This window comes from Choloepus didactylus, chromosome 9 (assembly GCF_015220235.1).
Source record: "Choloepus didactylus isolate mChoDid1 chromosome 9, mChoDid1.pri, whole genome shotgun sequence".
Taxonomy (NCBI): domain Eukaryota; kingdom Metazoa; phylum Chordata; class Mammalia; order Pilosa; family Megalonychidae; genus Choloepus; species Choloepus didactylus.
The window spans coordinates 31,057,829-31,081,241 of NC_051315.1; the positions used below are offsets into that span (position 1 = coordinate 31,057,829).

General features: G+C 35.6%; 1 protein-coding gene across 4 annotated transcripts in view; it reads left to right on the plus strand.

Annotated features, from left to right (window-relative positions):
* Nucleotides 1–23,413, plus strand: part of KYNU (kynureninase) — a 136,570-nt gene that overhangs the window by 38,992 nt on the left and 74,165 nt on the right. For all 4 annotated transcript variants that reach the window (XM_037849630.1, XM_037849631.1, XM_037849628.1 and 1 more), the window contains exons 5-8: nt 4,955–5,016; nt 6,584–6,655; nt 7,824–7,898; nt 10,799–10,945. In XM_037849630.1, coding sequence (XP_037705558.1) covers nt 4,955–5,016; nt 6,584–6,655; nt 7,824–7,898; nt 10,799–10,945 — 356 coding nt within the window. The remainder of the gene's footprint in view (nt 1–4,954; nt 5,017–6,583; nt 6,656–7,823; nt 7,899–10,798; nt 10,946–23,413) is intronic.

Here is a 23,413-nt window from a genome sequence, read left to right on the forward strand (position 1 = left end):
ATCAGTGGTTTTGGACTCAATGTAAAATATGTAATTTTTGACAAGAACTACATAAAGGTGGGGGAATGGAGGAGTACAGGAACATAGTTTATGTGTCATATGGAAGTTAAGTTGGTATCAAAGAAAGACAAGATTGTTATAGATTTAAGTTGTTAAATTTAAGCCCCACAGTAAACACAAAGAAAGTATCAGAGAATATGACCATAGAGATGAAAAGTAGAGTAGGGGTTCTGAGAAGTGGGGGAAGGGGCAATGAGGAGTTAAGAAATGAGAGTAGGGTTTCTGTTTGGGGTGAAGGAAACATCTAGAAATGGATGGTGGGAAGGTGATAGCATTGCAACATTCTAAATATGATTAATCCCACTAATGGAATGCTAGGGAGGGGGTGGAATGGGAAGATTTAGGCTATATATATGTTTCCACAATTGAAAAAAAAAAAAGACAGTCTAAATAGATGACAATTAAATGCCAAGGATGATCCTGGATGGGATCTGAGGATGGAGGAGAGGAGGCTTAAAGGGACACAGATGGGATACAGGAAAAAACAAAGGAAATATAGAATGTAAGCTTTATATCAATGTTGAATTCCTTGAACTTCTTAGCTGTGCTTAATGAGATTGCATAAAAGAATGTTCTTGTCCATGGGAAATGTATATGTGAATTATATTATTTGTTCAAAGATATGTGCAGCTTGCTCTCATATGTTCAGAGGACAGAGCAATAGATGATGGATGATAAGGAGGGAGGGAGGGATGAAGAAAGGGAGGGAAAGAAAGAGACGGTGGTGTGACAGGATCTTAAAAGTGATGGATCAGGGTGTTGGGGGAGGGGGTTGGGGTATGATGGAGTTCTATGTATGGGGTTTGTACTGTTTTTGCAACTGTTCCTGTAAGATTGAATTTATTTCAAAATAAAATTTATTCAATTAAAAAAAATCAAAAAAGAAAAAAAAAAAAAAGGGCAGGTTTTAGGACAATGAGTACAATGGCTCCAGATGATGTAATTAGAAGTGATCCAATTATTGAGCATGTGCAGATTGATTACATGCTTAGTTACAGAATGTATGTAAGAAAATGGTGGCTTTAGTATGATGATGGGCCTGATTTTTAGTATTCTAGTGAGGTATAGGTGACTTTAGGTTAAAGGCTAAACTACTGCACAGTCAGGCGGGCCCATTTTGGTTAGATCCAGCTTTGATTATCAAGATGACTTTGGACTTGGGGTGAGCTAGTTCTGGGCTGACCCAAGACCCTTCATTAATAAACATTAGCGATCGTAAGACCTTAAAATCCAAAAACTGGATAAATGGGTACAAGTGAAAGTTAGTCACAAGGTTTTTACAATCACAAGGGCACAAGATAAAGGCTATAAATCATTATCAGAGATCAAGGCAGCTGGATTACAGTTCAGGTTTCAGGTATTTCACTCTGCTAATATACCAGAAAGTAAAAAGGAATATGTATATAATGATTCAGTAATTGTAATCAGTCCTTAAATCCTAACTTCTCAGTTACAATCATGAACAAAGATTTTCCTCTTTTCTAAAAGAGGGTAAGATTTTGTCTTCTACTTCCTGTCTGTAAGACTTTGCACAAGTTAGTTGATCTCTTTGGGCCTTGGTTTCCTCATTGATAAAAAGGGGAAAATCAGAATAAATGACTCATTGGATTGCTGTGAAGACACAAGTCACATACTTAGTCCCATAATAAGGGAATGCAATAAAGGCTCAAAAAGTGTTAGTTTGCCTGGTATTGAGGCAAGAAGCCAGTGCTTGTATTTAACTAAGCTTCAATTTCTGGTAAAGCAAATATGATGTCCAATAATTAAATAAATCAAGTAAGTAAATAATAAACAAGAAAACACTCTTCAAATGAGAGCACTGGCTTATGTTCATCTCAAGTGAAGTGATTCTGTAGATGAGGTCCCAATTTGAATCTTGGCATTTATTTCAGTCAGTTGTAGATGGTCTTCTAAAGTAAAGATTCTTTCAAATTCTGATAAGTTTTCTGGAAGCTTTTAAAAAATCTCCCCCCCCCCCCAAATACTTTTAGTTCTTGATGTTTCCATATTAATTCAAAGAAAGCTGTTAAGAAACAAAAAAAGGAACAAAGAAATGCAAATTTGAAAGAATTTCAATTTTTTTTTTTAAGAAGTTATTGTGGAACGCTGATGATATTGAACTATGTTAGAAAAACAGTATTGTTTTCAGAAATATAATTTGAACCAAAGGAGATGGGTCAATTAGGGAAAATTTCTTTTGAAATACATGAAATCAGTCTGATTTGTAGCTTTTTGACATGTTAAGAATGCTTAATTCTTTAGTGCCTTTAGAGATTATATATAGACTTCACATTTCTGTTAATGGACTGAAACTTTAATATTAGCACCATCTCAGATATACTTGTATACATGAGCACATGTTAAATACAATGACCTTGTTTTTGGACAGAATTCAACAGCAGGTGAGGGTACATTTTGTAAAGTGCTTTGTTGAATTTAATTTAAAGTGGTTGAAGTTGAGATAGTGTGTGTGGGTAGACAAATTATTCAAGTCATTGAGGGGTTATTTACTAAGAATTGATCCAAGTGTGAGAATGCCATTGAAATTGAGGTGAGGATAGCACATTGTCAACTGTGTGACCAGATTAATTCAGCCCAGCAGATCTGGATGGGGAGTGGGGCTGGAGATGAGTGGGGTCTATGCCATCTATGTAGGTTCATCATCTCCCATGCAAGGGTAATTTTAGATGATCCAAAATGAGCACTTTGTACTGTTTGGAGATATAACATTTCCCAGCAATCTATAATTATTTTAATCAAAATGTAATGTTTAAGCAAAACTGGAATGTCTGAGTCTGTATAAAAAAGGCTCACTTATCCCTATCTCCTATTTTTTGTTTTCTTTTGTGGTAACTCATGTTTTCTTCTTTTCTTCTACTATTTTGTTCTCCTCACTCAATTCCTTCTCTTTCTATTAACTCCCCTTTCTATGCTCCTTGTACTTTCTTTCCTCCTTCCACTCTCTGCTTTTTGAGGGGAATAATGTTCAGTTCCAGAAAAGGTGTATGTCAAAAGCAAACATTGAGTTAAGGATCTATCATATTATATATCTTAGATAAAAGTCTTGTTCTTGAAATAATAGTAAAACCTCACACCATAATGTGGAGAAACATTTATACTAAAGCTAGTGGAATGTTTGGTTAACCATATTTCAGAAGTATTTCCATACTGTAGGAATAGGTATATGCCACTGTATACAACACAAGCTTATTGCATTCATAACTCTCTAGACTGTCTAGAAGAAAGTTTATTTAGTACTAGAAATGTAGAATGAGATTGTTCTCATTGCTCCTTGACTTTAGGAATTCATGTTACAATGACCAGGAATAATTTCTTAATATGCACCACTTGTTCACCGACTGTATAAGTTTGCCAGGCTGCTGTAGCAAGTAACACCGACATATTGGCTTAAACAACAAAAATTTATTGTTTCACAATTTTGGTGGCCAGAAGTCCAAAGTCAGGATGTCAAAAGATTATGCTTTTTTTGCAGTCTGCGGTTTTCCAGTGGCTTGCTGGCAATCCATAACTCAGTCTCCGCCTCCATTACATGGCCATCTGTGTCCTTCCATCTCCCACTCACTCCCATCCTGTATCCAAATCTCCTCTGCTTACAAGGACTCTAGTCGTAATAGATAAAGACCCACCCTGATTCAGTTTTGCCTTATCTTAATAGGATCTTTGAAGATCCTGTTTACAAATGAGTTCACACCCACAGTACTGGAGGTTAGGACTTGAACATGTCTTTGTGGGGGACATGATTTAATTTGTAACATCAATGTCTCCCATAAAATGGAGAAGGCAAATGCAACAAGTTTTCCTTGACTACATGAAGATATAGACCTCCCTTAAATTGCTATGCTGAGATATATATTCCTAAATTATATACCTGTTTCCAACGTCCTCCCTTCAAGTGAACTTATGCCCAAATCTATTCATTTTATTATTCCACCTGCTGTCTATTCTTTAAAATGGTTATATCAGAAAAATTTCTTTGGATACACAACATTGGAGTTGTACTATAGCTTTTCTCCAAAACCTAAGCACAGCCTTAGAAGCATTAAGACACATAATGTGCTTTTCCGCAGTGATGGTAAAGAGGCATCATTCTATACACAGGTCTAATTGCCTTTAAGAGTCATCGTCAGAACTCAAGAACTCAGAGCATAATGACAACAATAAAGCCTTCCTTGTTTTAAGTATCCAGTGTATTCTCAGTCCCTGTGTTTGTTTCTAGTACCTAAATCCTCATTAATAGAAATAAGATCTGATTGTGATTATGTTGTAGCTACAATACATATCTATGCTAAGTTTCTTATATCTCAGCTTGTAGGCATAAACCCCAAAGCTATTTAGTTCTTTGTATTTGGGTTTCTAGACCTTTGTCTTGTAAACTATTATTTCACTGTAGTATTAGTGAATTATGTTTGGCAAAGTAGCCCTCTTTTTACTAAAGGTGCATTTTAATTTGACATTATAAAAAACTGGCTTTAAAAATGTGATTGACCTTAATATCATTTTAGATTTCTTGTGGAGATAGTTACCACAAATATGTTCTGCTGGGGAATTTGGCAAACCAGCTGATAATAGGATAAATCACTTTTAGGTTATAGGAAAAAGCAAATGCTTCATTATTTTTGTTCTTTTTACTACACCAGAAAGGAAATGTAACATTGAGCTAGCTGTGCACATTTGAATCCAGATACTATTTGATAAAATGAGTCAAATGGGAAAACTTCCATTTATTTGTGATGACACATCAAATATTCCCTTATCTCTAAATGTATTATGTATGACTGAGTGAAGTCTCTCTAACTTGTTTTCCCAAGTATCTTTTATAACACTGTTTCAGAACTAATAGAAAAATCTGAATTATCATATGATTACTTTGCAGGAGCCAATGAGAAAGAAATAGCCCTAATGAATGGGTTGACTGTTAATCTACATCTTCTACTGGTAAGCTACCCTTCCCACCAATGTTTAGTACACTCATTTACAGACTCTGATGTTTTTCTATCTTTAATTCATGAGTATTTGGTGATTTGCTTATTTAAAAATGAGTGGTGAGGTTATTTTCATTCTTACCAGTAAATGCTGGATCATGATATAATGGCTTCTTCATAATCATGGGAGAACTGACTCTCACAAAGAGGTTTAGAATAATGAACAGTTCTTATCTCAAAACATAAGGAACAAGAGTCTTAGTTGGTGAAAGGGAACTGCTCATGAATATAGAAAAAAACAATGATGTACAAATGCTAGCAAAGCATTAAGCTTTTCAGAAAGAAACTTTCTAAAATGCTGACCTTACTGGAGTGAGATCATGGATCAGTATGATTTTGTGGATTAATTTTTTGGAGATGGGTTAAAAAAGAATTGGAAAATAAAACTAATATGGAGAAACTAATATGGAGAAAACAGATTGAGTCCCTTAAATATGGTATTGTGCTTCAGGTGTGTATTATATTCTAAATACTCAGTAAAATGTATATCTTAAAATATCAAATATATTCTTGATTTGGAATATAGTATCTATGGTAAATGCTTGATGCTTTGAAAAATTTTGAAGTCATTTCTAAGTATGTTTTAGAAACATGTCTACAAGAGTAAGTGACACATTGAAGATATTGACATTTTATTTGAATAAAAGGGAGAAATGATTATTAAATATTCCAGAAGAAAATGCTTGCAGACTATTTGCAACTATGGTGGAAAACAGCATAGTTTTTAAATTCATCCACACCTGGGTTTGACTCCCAGCTAAGTTACTTAATGCCTGTTGGATGTTCGGCAAACTATTTGGCTTCTCTAAGTCTGAATTTTCTCCTCTGTAAAAATTGAGGGCAATAATACCTAACTCATAGGTCTGCATAAAGATTTAATGTGATCATATGTGAAAACTCCTTTAGCACCCTGGGCCATCATCAGCCCCCATTTAACAACAACTATAATTTGGATTGATAATGTCCTTCTCATTCTCTGGAAACTACCTGGAGAAATTAACAGGCCCCACCGAACAATAAGCTACTTGTCCATCGTGGCTCTGGAAATGACAATTGTTTCATGTTAGGGATAAAGTATTTTCAATTGAACCTAAAAAGAAATCAGATAACATTTTTAAGAAAAGTGGAAACCTTATGTAATGGAAACCCAATGGTCAGTGCAAGGCACATCAATATAAAAATGACATACATAGAACATGATATTTCAGTCTGAAATTACCAATATACTTTGGGAAGATAATATTGCAATTAAAATTTAAGTAAGATTTGAGAATTTGTGTTTATCTGATACATATATTTTCCCTCAGGTTTGCTTTTTCATTAATGAGTCAATATTTTCTCCCTCTTTATAATTCACAGGAAACATGGCTAATCAGAAAGGCACTCCTGTCAGACATCTTAGGTATTAAGTAATTAATGCCTATAAGTACTGGAGATTACAAAATGAAAGTTTGGTATAAAATGAACAAATGTATAAATTATGCATTAATGCTTTTTTCAATAAATCCATTTCATTGCAGTTATCATTTTTTAAGCCTACACCAAAACGGTATAAAATCCTTCTAGAAGCTAAAGCCTTCCCATCAGATCATGTAAGGATTTCTTTGAATTGTATTTATATTTTTTCTACTCTTCCTAGAGGAGCATAGCATTTGCCTGACTTGCATGTTTACTCAATAGTCTTTTCTAAAGTAAACTTACAATAAAAAAAAAATCTGTCAAATGCCTTTGATTTAGGCATTTTTTATGGATTGTAGCTTATTTCTTTTGTTCAAGTAAAACATGTACTAAGGGAGGATAAAATTGAATAGGAAAATTGATTTATTAGTCTTTGTAAAGACATTAAGCAAACCACTGGTCTAAATCAAGTTCAGTTAAAAACATTTGATTAATTCTAGTTGCTGTTTTGTTTTATGAAATCAAATCAATACAAACCCCAGTGTTCAACTCTTTATCTACATACAATAGGAGAATAAATTTTATTTGTCCCTTTGTTTTCATAGCATTCTAGTATAATAACTATTAAACCTTAAAAATGTTTTTTGCTACTAAAAAATCATACTATTTTATCAGCAATTCAGTTTATAAAAGAAATTTAATTTTTTTCAGACAGGCACAGATAAAAGTATGTTGCCAATTTCAGTTTTAGTGCTAAAACTTGATTTTTGCATTTATATTATCACTGCTAACTATGCTAATCCACGTCTTGAGTAATTTTAGGGTACTTAATTATATCCAAATCAATAGACTTTTTTTGCTAAAAAGGAGCAAAACCCTGTTATCTAGAAAACGTTCAGGGTTCCTATAATTGCTTGTTCCCCATGTGTATCTTGTACTCTCAGTGAAATGAACTCTTTTTGATGAGCTTGCCTTATTCTTCCTAGAGTTAAGCCATTTCTATATCCACTCTATGTTCAGGTATAGCAAATCTATACTACACACTTTGGTCATTTTATAAACTCTGGTTTTGACTTAAGGAGTATTTTAATATCTTATTTTAAAGTCTCTAATAACTCTTAAAGTCTAGAGGCCCCTAAATTTCCATCCATTTCCAACATTTAGTGTTTCAAAGAGTGTTTAGATTTCCACATGTAAACTATATGAAGCAATTCTTCTGTGTTATGTTTAGTCACTTTTAACCTTGACCTTGGATTTAATATGACAATATACTTATATCGTTATGTTATTGTTTTCAGAGTTGTGATTTCAATGTACTTTTGTGTGCTGGGCTTGATTTAATAAATTATGCTTCTTTTCCAGTATGCTATTGAGTCACAGCTTCAACTGCATGGACTTAATGTTGAGAAAAGTATGCGGATTATAAAGCCAAGAGAGGTATATAAGAGAGAAATATTCATCATTCTTCTATTGCGTATTGATTTTTTCTTCATTTTTCTTCAAAAGTGTATTCACTTGATTACTTTAATGGAATTTCAAGAAAGTACAAAAGAACTATACTTTGGTTACTTCTAGGTCATTATGCTTAAAATAAAATAGAAAATTAACTCAGAAGTACTTTTACATTCATTTTCCAAGGGATAGCCATATGGCAAGTATTCTCCTAATAATACCACTGGAGTCTTTCATGGTTTTCAGTGGGATGATTGGGAGTGGCAAATTCAGTATAGCATTTTCAATTTCAAATATCATTGCCTGTGGGTGCCAGTGAAATCATGCTAAATATCAGTGACTTTTATTGAACATTCCAGTTGCTATAAGTGATGACTGTATTTTATTTTCCTTCATAACCTATGTGTCAGACCTTTTCTTTGTGCTTAGACTGGGGCAAGTCTTTTTTTGGCTAAGAAAAGTAGAGGGACGTGGTGTAGTGGAAAGAACTTGGTCTTTGCAACCTGGCTGATGTACTCTAGTGCCGTCTGAGACCCAGCATGTTCCGGGTATGTGACTTTGGGAAAGTTACTTTTCTCTCTGATACTCCCTTTTATTTAAATAGGTAACAAAGAACATATCTAATCAGGCTTGACAATATATACGAGATCTAAAATACTGTGCACTTCACATTAATAGAGATATAAGGCCGAGTTGAACAGACTTTGACATATAAACCCTGCAGCTTGTGTAGTTTGTCACCAAGAGAATCAGACAGAATACATTTTAGATTTCAAATACAATGCTCCCAGGCTATTAAGCCAGTGTTTGAACAATTATTACTTTCAACCCAGAATTACTGTGAAGAAATTAAAGACCTTCACTATTCACTTCTATTTGCCAACATACAATAAATTAATGGAAGAAAAAGTTCTCCCACCTGTGAGAGAACATCTGTTTCATGTCATACAAAAATTACTACTTCTAGAATAAATGATTATAACTGCTAATATTACCAGTGACCACTTGTTATAGGACCACATGAACTAATCATAATCTTGGGACCACTTTTTAGTATTACTAGTTTAGAGTAAGTCAGCACAAGAGAGGGTCATATCCCACCATTGAGAAATATATTTCTTATTTGCTTAATACTGATTCTTTTGAGGAATAAATTGGCATAGGCTTTAGTTTCCTGGCTATTAAAACAAATACCATACAATGAGTTGGCTTAAACAATGGGAATTTATTGGCTCACAGTTTTGAGGCTAAGAGGAACCCACAATCAAGGTGTCATCAAGGAGATGCTTTCTCCCAGGAGACTTGGACATTCAGGGTCTGGCTGCTGCTGATCCTTTGTTCTTGGGTTTTCGGTCACATGGCAATGTGCATGGTGGCATCTCCTGGCTCTTCTGGGTTCTGTTGACTTCCAGCTTCTGACTGCTCCTTCTGGCTTCTCTCTCTGTGACCTTCTCTATAATGCTTTCAGGAGTAGGATGAAGACGCTTCCTGATACAGATGGGCCACACCTACACTAAAGTAAACTCACGTAAAGGCCTTATTTACAATAGTTTCACACCCACAGGAACGGAATAAGATGAAGAACTCATTTTTCTGGTGTACATAGCTCCAAGCCAACACAGTATATTTGATATTTTCCTTAGGTTTTGTTTATCATTATAGTGGACAAAGCTTATTATATTCTAAGAAAAACAAGTTTTGGATTGCCATGCAATTAATGTTACTTTCTTCCTTAGAATTACTGAAAATACATATGAAGTATGTATACACACACACACAAAGAGATAGAAAGAGATAGAGAACAATCACCAGTCCTTCATTTTATATATAAAGTACACTTTATAATACAGAGATCTCAATATCTAATCCTATTTCAATATATACCCAGGTGAAGGGGAACCCACAAGGCATTTTGTAAATAAGTTCCAGGCTTCCAGTAGAAACTAGGGTGTATTATATTTGTTGTTGCTGTTGTTTTAACAACTAACATGGGACAGAGTACTTAGCAAATAGCAGGAAATACAGAACAATTTTAAAAAAATGAAGGAAAATTTATGAATATATTAATGATGTTTCCTCCAAATATTAATGCAATTAATGATGTTTTGACCTCAGAATTAGGTTAATTTTAGCTGTGAAGAAAATTCATGAAGACTTCATAAGCAGACCACAATTGTTGACATTAAAGCAGATACTTTTGATTCAACAAATTTCTTTCAGCTCAGGTTGTTTGCAAGACCAAATCTAAATTTATTCACAGTTTTCACTAACTAATCAATCACTTGTCTTAGATGGGGAGATGTAGGGGAAGAAAATCTTGATTCTACAGAGTTTTGTTGACACTTACCTTTATATTTGGAAAGAGGTTTCACCCTTAACTTAATAGGATTTGTTGTTTGGGTAATATTCATATAAAAGATGCATAATAACTATTTTAACTATAAAAGTAAAATGACATTGAACTGATAAGTGAAATACTAATTTGGAAAAATATTTCTTTTGTTATATAATATTTCGTCAACTTCTTGCACTCTCTGATGGTTTATTGGATGGGAATAAGGAGGAAAGAATTTATAGGTGTGCAGACAGTAAAGATTAACTGACAACTTGGAGACCGTACCAAATAAGTAGGCTTGTGTGATGATTTGTACTTTGAAAACCTCTTTTGTCAACTTTTAAATAATTTTTTAATAATAACCAAAAAAAAAGCAGGTTCAAGTGCTACTCTTTTGCCAGATTTTTTAAAATAAATAGTCTGAAAAAAAATTTACCTTTGATTTTTTTTTTTCCTCCTGGTAGGAAAGTTTCCATTTAGACTGGGAAATATGAGTGGCAAATTTGTTATTGTGAGTAGGTTGCAACTTGTGCCTAACTCTCTACTTCAGGGTGAAGAAACTTGGAGACTAGAGGACATCCTTGAAATAATTGAGAAGGAAGGAGACTCCATTGCAGTGATCCTCTTCAGTGGGCTGCATTTTTACACAGGGCAGCTCTTTAATATACCTGCCATTACGAAAGCTGGACAAGCTAAGGTAGGCACGCCATTTCCTCCTTTCCACCCAGCCCCAAACATCACTGGCCCAAGGATTGTTCAAACCTCAATTTTGGTTAAATACCTTTGTTTGTATCTATGTGCAACTATTTTAGGAGTTAAAGAGTAAGTCTTTACATTAAAAAACATATATGCTCTTCTTTATTTAGGCATCTCTAGTTAAACTACTTTTTGCTTCTTCTGTGTTCTCATCTCCTTATTAGCAGCTGCTATCCTAGTGCTTTGCCTCCAGTCAGCAAGACAGGTGAGCTTCTTGCAGGTAAAACCATTGATACCCAGCTTATCATTAAGCAGGAAGCTGGCAGAATTCTGAGACATTAACTACATGTTCGGACTGTCAGAGGCTCAAACTCTGCTACTCACTTTAAATATAATTCATTTAACCCTGGGTACCTAAAGAAGGAGATACTCTGAATTAAATGTTATCACTAGATCTTGTCTTACCGGTTACTTTAAGGAAGCCATTTTGTTCTTTGGGCCTATCTTACCTATCCTAAGAACCTTGAGAAATTATTTCCCCTACACACAACTAAATCACACTTGAATTATTTACCATTTTGAAATTGTATTTTCTTGTACATAAGTAAGTGTTTGTAAAAAGTGTTTTTAATACTTATTTGCCTAAAAAAATTGAGGAACAACATTTAACAGTTACAATTTGTGTTCAAAATCTTTACATAAGAATTCTATTTGATTTGGCAATCAAGTAATGTATTTAAAAAGGTGACAATCAAATTTTACTATGAACATTAATAATTTATGGCATTAATATATGTGTGAAGTCTAGTTAATATATTCAGTTATTGAAGCTAATGAATGGAACTAATGAAAAGAAATTTAGCACTGTTCTCAGCATTTTCTAGGAATTTCCAACCACGACTTCTGACTGGTTTGATGGATAGCTGTGAAAGTGGTGCATTAGAAAAGATATAAAGATAATGTCTTCTTAATTTGGATATTAAATTTTAAGCTCCAAAATAAAGGGATACCTATAAAATCATATTTTAAAACATTATGCAAGTAATCACGGTTGTCCTTACTATACATGCATGTCTCGTTAACCTTTATAGAAATGAGGCAGGAAGATATAGAAAAAGGCTATGAGTTTTGGAACCACACAATCTGAGGTTCAAATCTTGTCTAGGTTATTTAATTGTTATATGATCTTGGGCAAGTTACTTGATCTTTCTGAGTCTCTGTTTCCCCAACTGTTAAATTTGGAGTAACAGTACCCACCTCAGAAATTCAGTGTGAGAATAAAGAGTGCAAAACCCCTATTGGATTGGCACACATTTTAACCTTAAGCAGTGGTTCCCTCCCCACTTACTGTCTTCAAAGAATATGAAGATATGGGAAGTGACTCATTCTCTATCTTGACTATTTTGATTGCTAAAACCTTGTCTCAGTGTTTACGAGGCTTTCATTCACTCAAAAAATACAGTCTGTCTACTGAGTGCAATTCTCCTGATGTGCTCAGTCAGCTACAGTAGGAATGAGCAGTTCCAATCTAAATGCAACCACAAAGAAGTGTTGGGTTTTGGGAGTAAAACTATGGAGAGTTGCTACATGGTCTGTTGTGGTCAGACTCAAGGCACAACAGAAACTTGCAGCAAAAGACTGCTTTATTACTTACACAGCAGAAAGGGTCTAAAAGTGCAGGGGAAGAAATCCCATGTGGTTGGTTTCCCAGGGGGACCAAAACTACTTGGGTCAGGCTTGGGCAGCTCCTCATGCCCCACTTCACATAGGAGAAGAATGACAAATCTATGCTGTTTTAGTGTGGTCTTTATTCACCCTGAGGGGGAAGGGTGAGAATCCCTGCCTTGATTAGCATCTGGGGCTGCTTGATCCTTGATTTTGAATTTAAGATCTGTTTGGGCCTTTTCATTAGACTCAACATCTCCCCTGGGTTGTGGAATGGAAACAGACTGAAACATCATCACACAATAGAAGGGCGGGGTGAGGGTGGGGGGCTGGAAGATGGCCGCTGAGCTGTGTCCAGTGACTTCTCCAGCTAAAATGGATATGTAGCAGACTTAGATTTACCCTTAGCAAAATTATTCTCACAAATGGTTACATTTTTGTTAGACAAATCCTCCCATTTTCAACCGAGTTTGAGAAAAGCTTTTTGAAGAAATAAGGCTGAAGAGAGGGGCTGAGAGAAAATTAAAGATGTCAATCAAGAAAGTGTTACGAAATTCTAGGAAAATAAAAGGGTATAGAGAGTCACAAAGTGACTGGCTAAGTGAGACAAAAGAGAGGAAAGTTCCCAGAAAGGAAATATTGTAGGAACCAAAAGTAATTATTGGGATGGAGAAATGAGAGTCAACAAGAGTGGATGACCCATTCTAGAAATTTTGAAATCATATGATAGGGAAATTAGGAAAGAAATTTTTAAAAGTATGTTATTATTTAAATAATTGCATGCATAACAAAAGTGCACAAATCATAAGTAAATGGGTTGAAGGGTTATTCTGAATCCTTATAGCATCACTCATTTCAAGAAATAGAACATTTCCAACATTTCAGAATCCTTAACTGTGCTGTCTCCTAAATACTATCTGTTTCTTCCCTCTAAAGATACCACTTTCCTCATTCCTAACAAAATATTTTAGCTTTGCCTATTTTTGAACTTTATATGAGGAGAGGGCATGAGATGGTGGCAAGTGGGCAAAGCTCAGGAAACTAACCCAAAGGGTCAGAGCAGAGAACCATTTTATAAGGGAAGGCCAGCATGTGGTGAGACACATCATTTAAAAATAGATTTTTGTCTTAACTTTTATTTTGAAATAAGTTCAAACTTATAGGACAGTTGCAAAAATAATTCAAAACCCATACAGAGAACTCCCACTTATCCCCCACCCAGTTACATAGATCCGTCAACTCACCAACTTTTAACATTTTGCTATATTTGCAATCTTTTTTCTCTTCCTCCCCTCCTTCCTTCCTTCCTTCCTTCCTTCCTTCCTTCCTTCCTTTCTTCCTTCCTTCCTTCCATCCTATCCATCTCTCTATCTATCCATCCATCTATCCATCCATCCATTAAAGATAGAGTTTTGTTTTTGTGTTACTCAGTGTTGCATATTGGCCAGCCCACTTTTTAGTGCTCTGCCTTGCTTTTCATATCTCTATATTTTTTATAGTCTATTACTAAGAATTTCTTCCTTCCCACAGCCACTAAATGTAGATATTTCCCATTGTCCTTTGCATTCCTTTCCTTAATTATTTTAACCACTACCATGACTCAGCTATCACTGCCAGGTAACAGTTCCAGCCTATACCTACACTAGAAAATCATTATTATGCCCATCTGTCTACTACACCTGGAAGTCCTATTTGTACCTTGAGATCCTTATGCTCCAAGCAGATTTGCTGCCCCCCCACAAAGATGACCCTCCTGTTTTATGCCACCATCCTAGTTCTTTTGACACAGCTCTGACCCTTTCTGTTCTTTTCCTTTTTTATCAATCACTTGGTAATTCCACCCTCTCAGGGTCTGTCTTTCTTTTAACATTTGTGAATCAATTACTAAGGTTTTCATCTGCAAGAAACAGAATTCCAGTTAAAAGTAGCCTATAAGTAGGTTGTTCTTTTTATCACCAAAGAAGACTTGAAGCAGGAGGCTGCTGGGATGAGATCTGGGTTGCATCTCCAGTGTTCCTTTCACTATTCTCGGGCTTTTCACATCATTTTCACAAGATAGTTGTCCCAAATCCATTTTTATCTCAGGCAGGAAGAAAGGAGAAATAGCAGTGCAGCTTCATCTATAACTTCCATCCAAAGTGCAAAATCTTTCCCAGAAAAACCCAGCAGATTCCTGCTAATGACTCATTGCCTTCTAAAGTGGCAGCTGCAAAAGAGCATGAGTAAGGAAATATTTAGCATTCATGGTCCTACAGCAGAAAAAGACTAAGGAGAAGAGGCTCCATGGTATTTTTAGATTTCCCAGTTATACCTCCATAAGTTCTCAGTGTTTCTAACCTGGTCCCTTCTTTCCTTTTCCATGCCTCCTTATTTTTTTTTCCTTTCTTTTCTCACTCTTTCTCTTGGTTTTGTTTTTTGTTTATCACTGCATTTCACAAAACATCTGAAAACAATTCATAGAAAATTGATTAGGTAACACAGTGAAATATAAAGAGAGAGAAATAAAGAGAATATCCCTGGATCATCTTGAAGAATGAATAAACCTCCCACAAATTATGATCTCTCATCTTGGATTATGACAATCATTAGGTTATAAATCATTAGAAATTATATCCAATTGAAAACTCTTGATTCCTTAGCCAGGTAGCCTAGGTCTTGATAATAAATAAATATAGCTATAAATGTCTTTGCTATGCTAGACATTTATTTCTTGCTCATGTAACCAGTCAGGAATCAGCTTTCTTCCACGCAGTGATTCAGGCTTCCGGTGATTCTGTCTTGTCTATGGCTTTACTTGGGAAATGAAGTATAGCGATGAGCTCAGAAAGAGCAGTTACATGTCTCAACCACACCTAGAACTCAGATATTATGTGTTGCTGGTGGAAGAGGATACTTATTCTGAGATGCAGTGCCGCACTGGCATTAATGAAATGTATAAATTGTAGAGACAAGGTCAGGCCTGGACTTAAATACAAGTCTCTCCTTTACTTTCCTTCCTAATTTTACTGTTCTCAATCATTTATTTCTTTGTGTCTTAGTTTCTTCACTTATTCAATGGGGATGATAGTGCGCATTTTGTAGGTTGGTTCTAAGGAGAATTAAATGAGATACCATTTCTAAAAAAATTTAGTACAGTGCATGGTAAGTATGCAATAAATGTTAGCAATTGTCAACATATTAAAAAAAGACATTGTAGCCAGCATCTGCTAGTAAAATCAGAGATACCTAAACAACACTCACATATCAATGAAAGGCCATGTCAACAAGTCATCCATTTATCTTCAGGGAAGGTCTAAATGAAGGCCTAGAGAGAATAACCAGTTTTCTATTAAAGTCACTGCCAGTTCAACCAATAGGACCTTATTGTGTGTGTATAACAAGAATCCTATCTCTGTATTCTCTGTGGTAGAGCAGCATGCCTTTGAATCTTTCATTCATTCTTTTTATCAATAAATATTTGAGCAGCACAGTTTTAATAATGGAGCTCCAAATAGGGACATCTAATTTAGCATGGAGTGTCAGGGTGGCTTTCTTAAAGGAGATGAGGCCTGAGCTGATTCTAGAAGTATGAGTTGACGTTGCTCAAGTGATGTCTAGGGGAGAGGGGGGTGGGGGTGGTGATGGTGGTGGTGGTGGTGGTGGTGGCAGGAACCTGGGGACCATTCTAGAAAGTTAAAAGTATTGATAGGATTGCAAGGAAGAAAATAATTCTGTAAAATTGGATTGTAGAATGTTAGAAAAAGAATGATGAGAAATGTGTCTATAAGACAGGCAAAGGTCAGGTAAAGAAAGACCCACCAATCCATATTGTGGATCTTGGGCTGTCCCCTGAAGATAATGGAAAATCACTGAAAGCTTTTAGACAATAAAGGGACAAGACTTTATATTAATTTTAGCAAGAAATTTCCCAGTCACAGTCAAGAGAATCAGTGGTAATGGGATAAGACCAGGAAAAAGTAAGGAGGCAATTGCAGTTTCCACATAAGAATTAAAAAAACTCTCTATCATTATGATACAGTTTAAAAGAACTGGGTACCAGAGAACAGATCTATTTTATATTTCCTAGGTATTTTCTTGATTTCTCAAAAGATTATTACTTGTCCTCATTCCTTTAGTGAAATTAAAAACAGGTTTTATAGAGGCATCAGAAACCAGCAGTCTAATTGAGCACAAGTAGTTTAACCCAGATTTGGTTGTATCCAGAGAATCCAGAGAGATGACCAATTAAAAATATATGAGCGTGTTTGTGTGTGTGTCTGTAGACATATACATGTATATTTGTGTATAAAATATTTGACACAAATACCCTCAGAGTGATAAAAGATGTACTTCATAAACTGATCAAAAATTTTGAGAGACTTGGACCTATGCTTTGATAAAAGTAAAAATAACAAAGTGTAGATGGAATGTCAATTAAGTCAATGGCCTTCATTTGATGTGATATACAGTAAAATATCTGTAGCTTTGAATTCAATTTAATTAGTGCAGAAAAAAGAAGTCAATAAGCCAAAATGTGTTAGTGAGCATTAGTACCCAAGAATCTAAAAATCTTTGAGCTGTTCCTAAGAAGTCTTCACCAGCTGCCTTATTTCTTTAAAGTTTTGGATTAAATGGACTATTTGGGAAAGAATGATGGTCTTCAGTGGAAGAGGACCACAGATGTTCCAGGATTACGGATCCTGGAAAAGCAAGCCTCCCAGGTGCCAAACAGGATCTGTGCTTCTGCAACCTCTCTCATCAAAGCCATGATAGATAACTATTTCTCATTATCTAACATCACTAACTGACCTAACAGCCAAACCTAGGGACCTTCAAAGGAAATGTTACATTTGTTTGGGGTTTTTCTTTTGAAGGTGGTAAGCATATTATAAAATATGTAAGTTGTCTAAGACCCAGAATATTTTATTCAATATTTCATTTTCCATGGCACTTGGGTAACCATGGAAGGCTGATATAAGTCATTGTTAAGCTGAAAAATGAAAGTTTTCCAACATGTAATGTATGCACCAATTTTAGTCTACTCACTAACCATCCCAAGAATGGAAAGAGAAGGCTGTGTCTTATGGAAATCAAAGTGGAATTACAAAAGATCCTTGGGTAGAAAAACAAAATCTCCAAAGAAATTTGAGAGATTTCTCCCATGTCGTTCTTCACTATCCCCTTATTTCAACGAACTGGATAGGGATGCCGATATCAAAGGTTAGTTGAGTTGAAGAGATAATGGTCATTTTCCCTGTAAATAATCCATCCTAAGTATGATGGTGAGCAAAGAAGATGACTATCATGTTACCTATAACAACTTCAAGGGAAGATATTTGTCAGATTTCTTCAAGAATTGTCCCATAGACCTCTATGCAATATTATCAAGTTCTTTATGTAAATAAATAAAAAATTAGTAAATTTGAGAACTTTCCCATTTAAAATTGCACAGTAATCACTAGAAAAAATGTATATCTTGAGTGTTCTTCTGTCTCACATCTAAGTGGGTCTCTCTCCAGATATAATTACTTTACCATGGGATGCATGAGTTAAATAGCTGCTTTAAAACCATTTTAAATCCATTTTATAACAAGGCAGATATAAGTAGATCAGTAAAGGTTAAAAGTAGCAAGCATCTGAATAGACAATAGCACTTCGTCGGGAAGGTTATAAACATCTCCTACCTGAATACCCTGCCTCACATTTCTCCCATGTGATAACCATGACACTCTTCTATCATTTGTGGAAAAGCATCATTATCATTTTAGGCCCTTCATGATTTTGCCTGTATCTAAATGATCAGTGTCATATTTCCCACGGCTCTCTAGCATAAGCTGTATTTCAGCAAAACCAACCTTTTTCTATATTCCCTCTCCAGACATCGTACTTTTCCCTTTGTTCTTAGCTTCCCCTCCAGGTAGAACTCTCATCTCTGAAGATTCCCTGTTCCTCCACCCCAGTTCAACCCTACCTGCCTCACACCCATCTTAGAGCTTTGCTTTGTCTAGCCCTCCTTGAGTTATCACACATATTTCATTTCAATTTTTTAATCAGTTGCCAACAATTAAAAATCAAGAGATTCCATATAAAAATTCCTAGTTTGAAATATTTCCTGGAAAAGTTAGAGGTTTGGTAACACTGACTTTACCCCATGGGTGGAAAATAAGCTCTTCACCACCTCTCCCTCTTGTCTTCAGCACTGAGGCAGAAGGACACAATGCAATTTATTCTTACATTGTGGTATTATTAAAATAAAGGACAAAGTGAAGTGTATCTTACAGGCCAAACTTCTATTTTACATGCCTGGCCTCAGTAGAAACAAGAGTGTGCAATCCTTGACCATTGTCATCAAAATTGTCATGCTCCTCTGTATCAGAATAAATCCTTCTTCCATAGCATGATGGGAAATGTACCATTGGCCACATTTTCACTATAATGTAATTATTTTTGTGCTTACTCTAACTCTCAAGTTTGGGAAGCTGATATCAGTAGAGGGTTGAATGACTAAGTGAGGGTGGACCTTGAAAACCTCACAGACCTGAATTAATGCCTTGCACATAGTCAGTTATCTTTAAATATCTACTTGTTTGGCCAGTGAACAGAGAAGGATGTATACCTCAGCAATAAAGAGGATCAGGCTTATTCAATGCAGGACAGTATTACATAAAAAGCACAACTTTGTTTTCCTTTCAGTAGAGTTTGAAAATTCCAAACGCATTACTTATAATGATTAATTGTTCTAAAAATCCAGACTTTGTTTTGGTTGTTTTGAAGATTTTGAGTTCTTTTTCGAGTTCCATTTGTATTTCTTGACAAACTCAGGGCATGAAGACAGCTCTATTAAGTCGCTAAATATTAAATGAACTAAACTAAGCTTGCAAATTTTTCCTATCTTGGGTCTCTGAAATAAGTCAAACAAACTGTACTACATGTGAGGTCTTGCCAGCCAGAGAAAGGGTATGGAAGAGAACAGTGCTACTGAATTTGTTTTCTTTTTCCTCTCTGGTTTTATACTTCTGAAAATAAATAGAAAAAGATGATCACTGTTCTTTCAGGTACAAGAAATAGCTGAAACTTGCCCGTCCAAGGACACTCTTTGTTGCGCAGTAAAATATTTTCCCCCGAAAATTACACAGTGATGTAAGGTCTCAAGATCATTTTGCTTTTCTTTTCTCCCAAATCTTTTACTCTTTTTCCCCTTATAGCTGTTGGCTCTGTTTCATACCTTCTTGATTGACGCATTTCCCCTAAATTTCATTAGCAAAATGTTCCCATGTACCCCGACCTCTCATTTCTCATCTCTATATTTGCAGTCTGGTCAATGTCTGCTTTAAGAAAGCAGGGAAAAACAATGACCCTGGTTCCTGAAATAGTGCTTTGGAGAAATGTGTATTATAATAGCTACTGCTATTGGCCTACTGTGCTTCAGGCACTCAAAATGTACTGTCTCCAGTCCTCCCAACAGTACTGCCAGGAAGCTTTCACCATGATTCAGTCAAGGAAACTGGGTTTGAGAGAGGTTAAGCACTTGTCCAAGGGGATATAGCCAACCAGTGAAGGCTCGAATTGCATCTAGCTATGGCTGAAACCAACATGCTCTTTTTACTCTATTATGCTGTCTTTGTCTCTCTCTGTGTATATCTATATATTATATGGTCTCTATGTATGTGTGTGTGTATATGTGTGTGTGTGTATATATATATAATGTTTATATGTAAACTAATCATGTAATTGTGAGAAGAATTTTCCAAAAATTTAGAAAAGTCTAAGAAAATATATATAACCCTGCTTTCTTGGTCATTTCTTTTCTGGGGAATCTGAGGTGACTGTCTCCATAGTTGATGTATTTGTCTCTTCTGTGCAGGTAATACTGAAAACTTGAAACCCTACAAGGTTTTTTTTGTCCCTAGATGTCAAGGCTGGGAAGCATAAGTTCTTGTATGAGTCTGCTCAGGGTGAGCTTTCAGCAGTGCCCATCTCAGAAGCTCTTACCCACTCCTCCCCAACTGCTTTCACTTACAGGAGACCCAAGACACTGCCCTCCATTCTTCCTGGGGGGTCTCTCGGGCAGTGGCTCCATCCATAAGAGACACTGGTGTCAGCAGCTCTTTGGGACTTTCCTGGGTATTTCTGGAAGAGCTTACAAACCCCTGCATGACTGGAGAACTAATCTGTGTGCCACTGGAGGGAATTCCAGCAGGGAGTCCCTTGAACTTTCCACTGGTAGCAGAGTTACACAGTACTCTCAAGAAACTTCATTGCTTCATATGCTTATTGACTTCTCACTTTATGTCAGGTTCTGGGATTAAAATAGAGACAGTAGAGAACAGTTAGAAGGAAATACCTGAAACTCGAACTGCAACCCAGTAGCCTTGATTCTTGAAGACTATTGTATAACTATATAGCTTATATGGTGTGACAGTGTGATTGTGAAAACATTGTGGCTCACACTCCCCTTCTCCAGTGTATGGATAGATGAATAGAAAAAAGAGGGACATAAAGTAAATGAATGATAGCAGGGGGAAAGGAGTATGAGATGTTTTGGGTGTTCTTTCATACTTTTATTTTTATTCTTATTTTCATCTTTATTTCTTGGAGTAATGAAAATGTTCAAAAAGATGATTGTGGTGATGAATGCACAACTGTAAGATGATACTGTGAACAATTGATTGTTCACTTTGAGTGATTGTGTGGTATATGAATATATCTCAATAAAATTGCATTAAAAGAAAAGAAAAGAAAAGAAAACCATCAGTGCTGTCCTTCAAGAGCTCAGAGTCAGATGGGGCAAAAAGACATATGAATAGACAATTGTTTTAGTCTTTGTTAAGTGCTTGACAGAGATAAGTACAGATCCACTAACACATAGGAAAACAATCTAGTCTAATACCACAAAAAGGCATCTAGATGCATTATTCATTCCCTTTTACCTTAAGGTTGGGCCAAAACCACATATTATAAATATGCTCAGGGAAGCATTCAGCTGGTTTAGGAGTTACATTTCCACTGAAGTTCAGAAGACATCATTTGTACCTGGCATCTAGTCATATAACCAGGGAACACAAGTATGGTCCCAGATTCTTCTTGGTTAGCTATGTAAATCATAGCCCTGGAACTTAAACAAGTGACTGGGCTTACATATCAAGCTTTTTTTTCTGTTCTTTGTTTGTTTGTTTGTTTGTTTTAAAAAAGGACTCCCTTTCTTGTGATATAATTGGAGCTCAGAAAGACCTCCGAAGTGCAATAATTTGTCTAACTTCAACACCTGGATAGAGTTTTGCCATCACCATTCAGGGATCCAAGGTTTTCATCTAAAGACAAATTGTTAGGCTTGCTTGCGTTCAATCCCACCTCTCCAACCTCCCATCCTGTGTCTCTTTACCTATCCAACTATACTTTTCTAACTATAGCCATAACCACTACAGTTTCTAAAAATAGCAGAGTATGATTTGACATTAAGTGGGGAATACAATTCTAGTACCTTATTACTCTGATTTGTCAATGTGATGTACACATTGACAAATAAATGAAACTTTCAGAATCATTTTCATATCAACTTTTTAGCTTACCCTCAAATCCAAACCAGAGTTTTTAAATCACCAAAGAAAAATGTTCATGCTAATTTCCAGATTATAGGTATTCATTTTTAATTCAATGAGTCCCTTGATTTCCATGCACATCTCTTCTCATGAATATTCTTTCTTCATTCAAAACACTCCCTTATTGAGTTTCTTATCTTTTTAAGAAAATAAACTCTGGAAACTCACACATATATTTACGGCTCCCAACTCTCTAGCATCAGCCCACATGAGGGACACAGGGCAGTGTGCCTGTTATCAGGTCATATTGTCTCCTCAGAATATGCATCTTAGCATAAATGCCATCAGTCACTCTCTGACAATAGGGGTGCTTCTTGATCAACTTATCCTGTTGGGTAAGAGGCATTTGTGATTATCACCCTTCTTTAACCACTTGGATTTTAAAATAGTATTTTGAGCAGAGATGCATTTGAAATTTTTAGCCTTAATCTCAGGGTAATTTGGCATATGGTTGAAGGGGAAATCTGTCCACCTTCCTAGTTTTCCTTGTTTCTATGCCTATTCGCTATTGAATTTCAATATGAGCGTTTAGAATTGACTATCAGGTGGCTAGCTTCCTGAATGGAATGTGGTGTGAATTGTTTTGTGTGTGTGTGTGTGTGTGTGGTATATATGTGGATTATTTATTTTTTGGTCCCATATATTATCTATAAGAACCTTAGGCCTATCACGCCTTAAGTAGCAATCAGGTTCAGTTCTCCCTAAGAAAACTTAAAGCTTTGATTCTGGTTGCCGTGCTACTTCATTTCTAACACGTCTGCCACTCCACTTGGAAGACTCTGCTGTGTCCATGTTGTGACTATGCTGTGTCTATTTTATTTGTTTGCTTCTTTGCGTTTTGTTTTGTTTGATGACTTAGTGGTAAGAGCAGCTATTCTCATCAAATTATTTGTGTAAATGAATGAAAGCTTAACATACTACACCAAAAAAAATTAGTAACAGTTGTATTAAATAAGTTTTGGAAAGGAAATAGTGATGCATGCAACTTATACATACAATACAAGAAATAATGCTTAGCTCCTGCACATAACACAGAAAACAAGATAGAAAAGAAAAAGAAAAGTGAAAGAGATTTATGAAAACCAGGGTCAATTCAGTTTGGATGAAAGGAAGGACTTTCAGAGTAAAAATTAACTCTAAAATTAGATATTTACAGAGGTGGTAGAGGCCACTTTTATAGAGAGATTTAAAAACACACAAAAAACTTAACATGTATGCATGCTTTT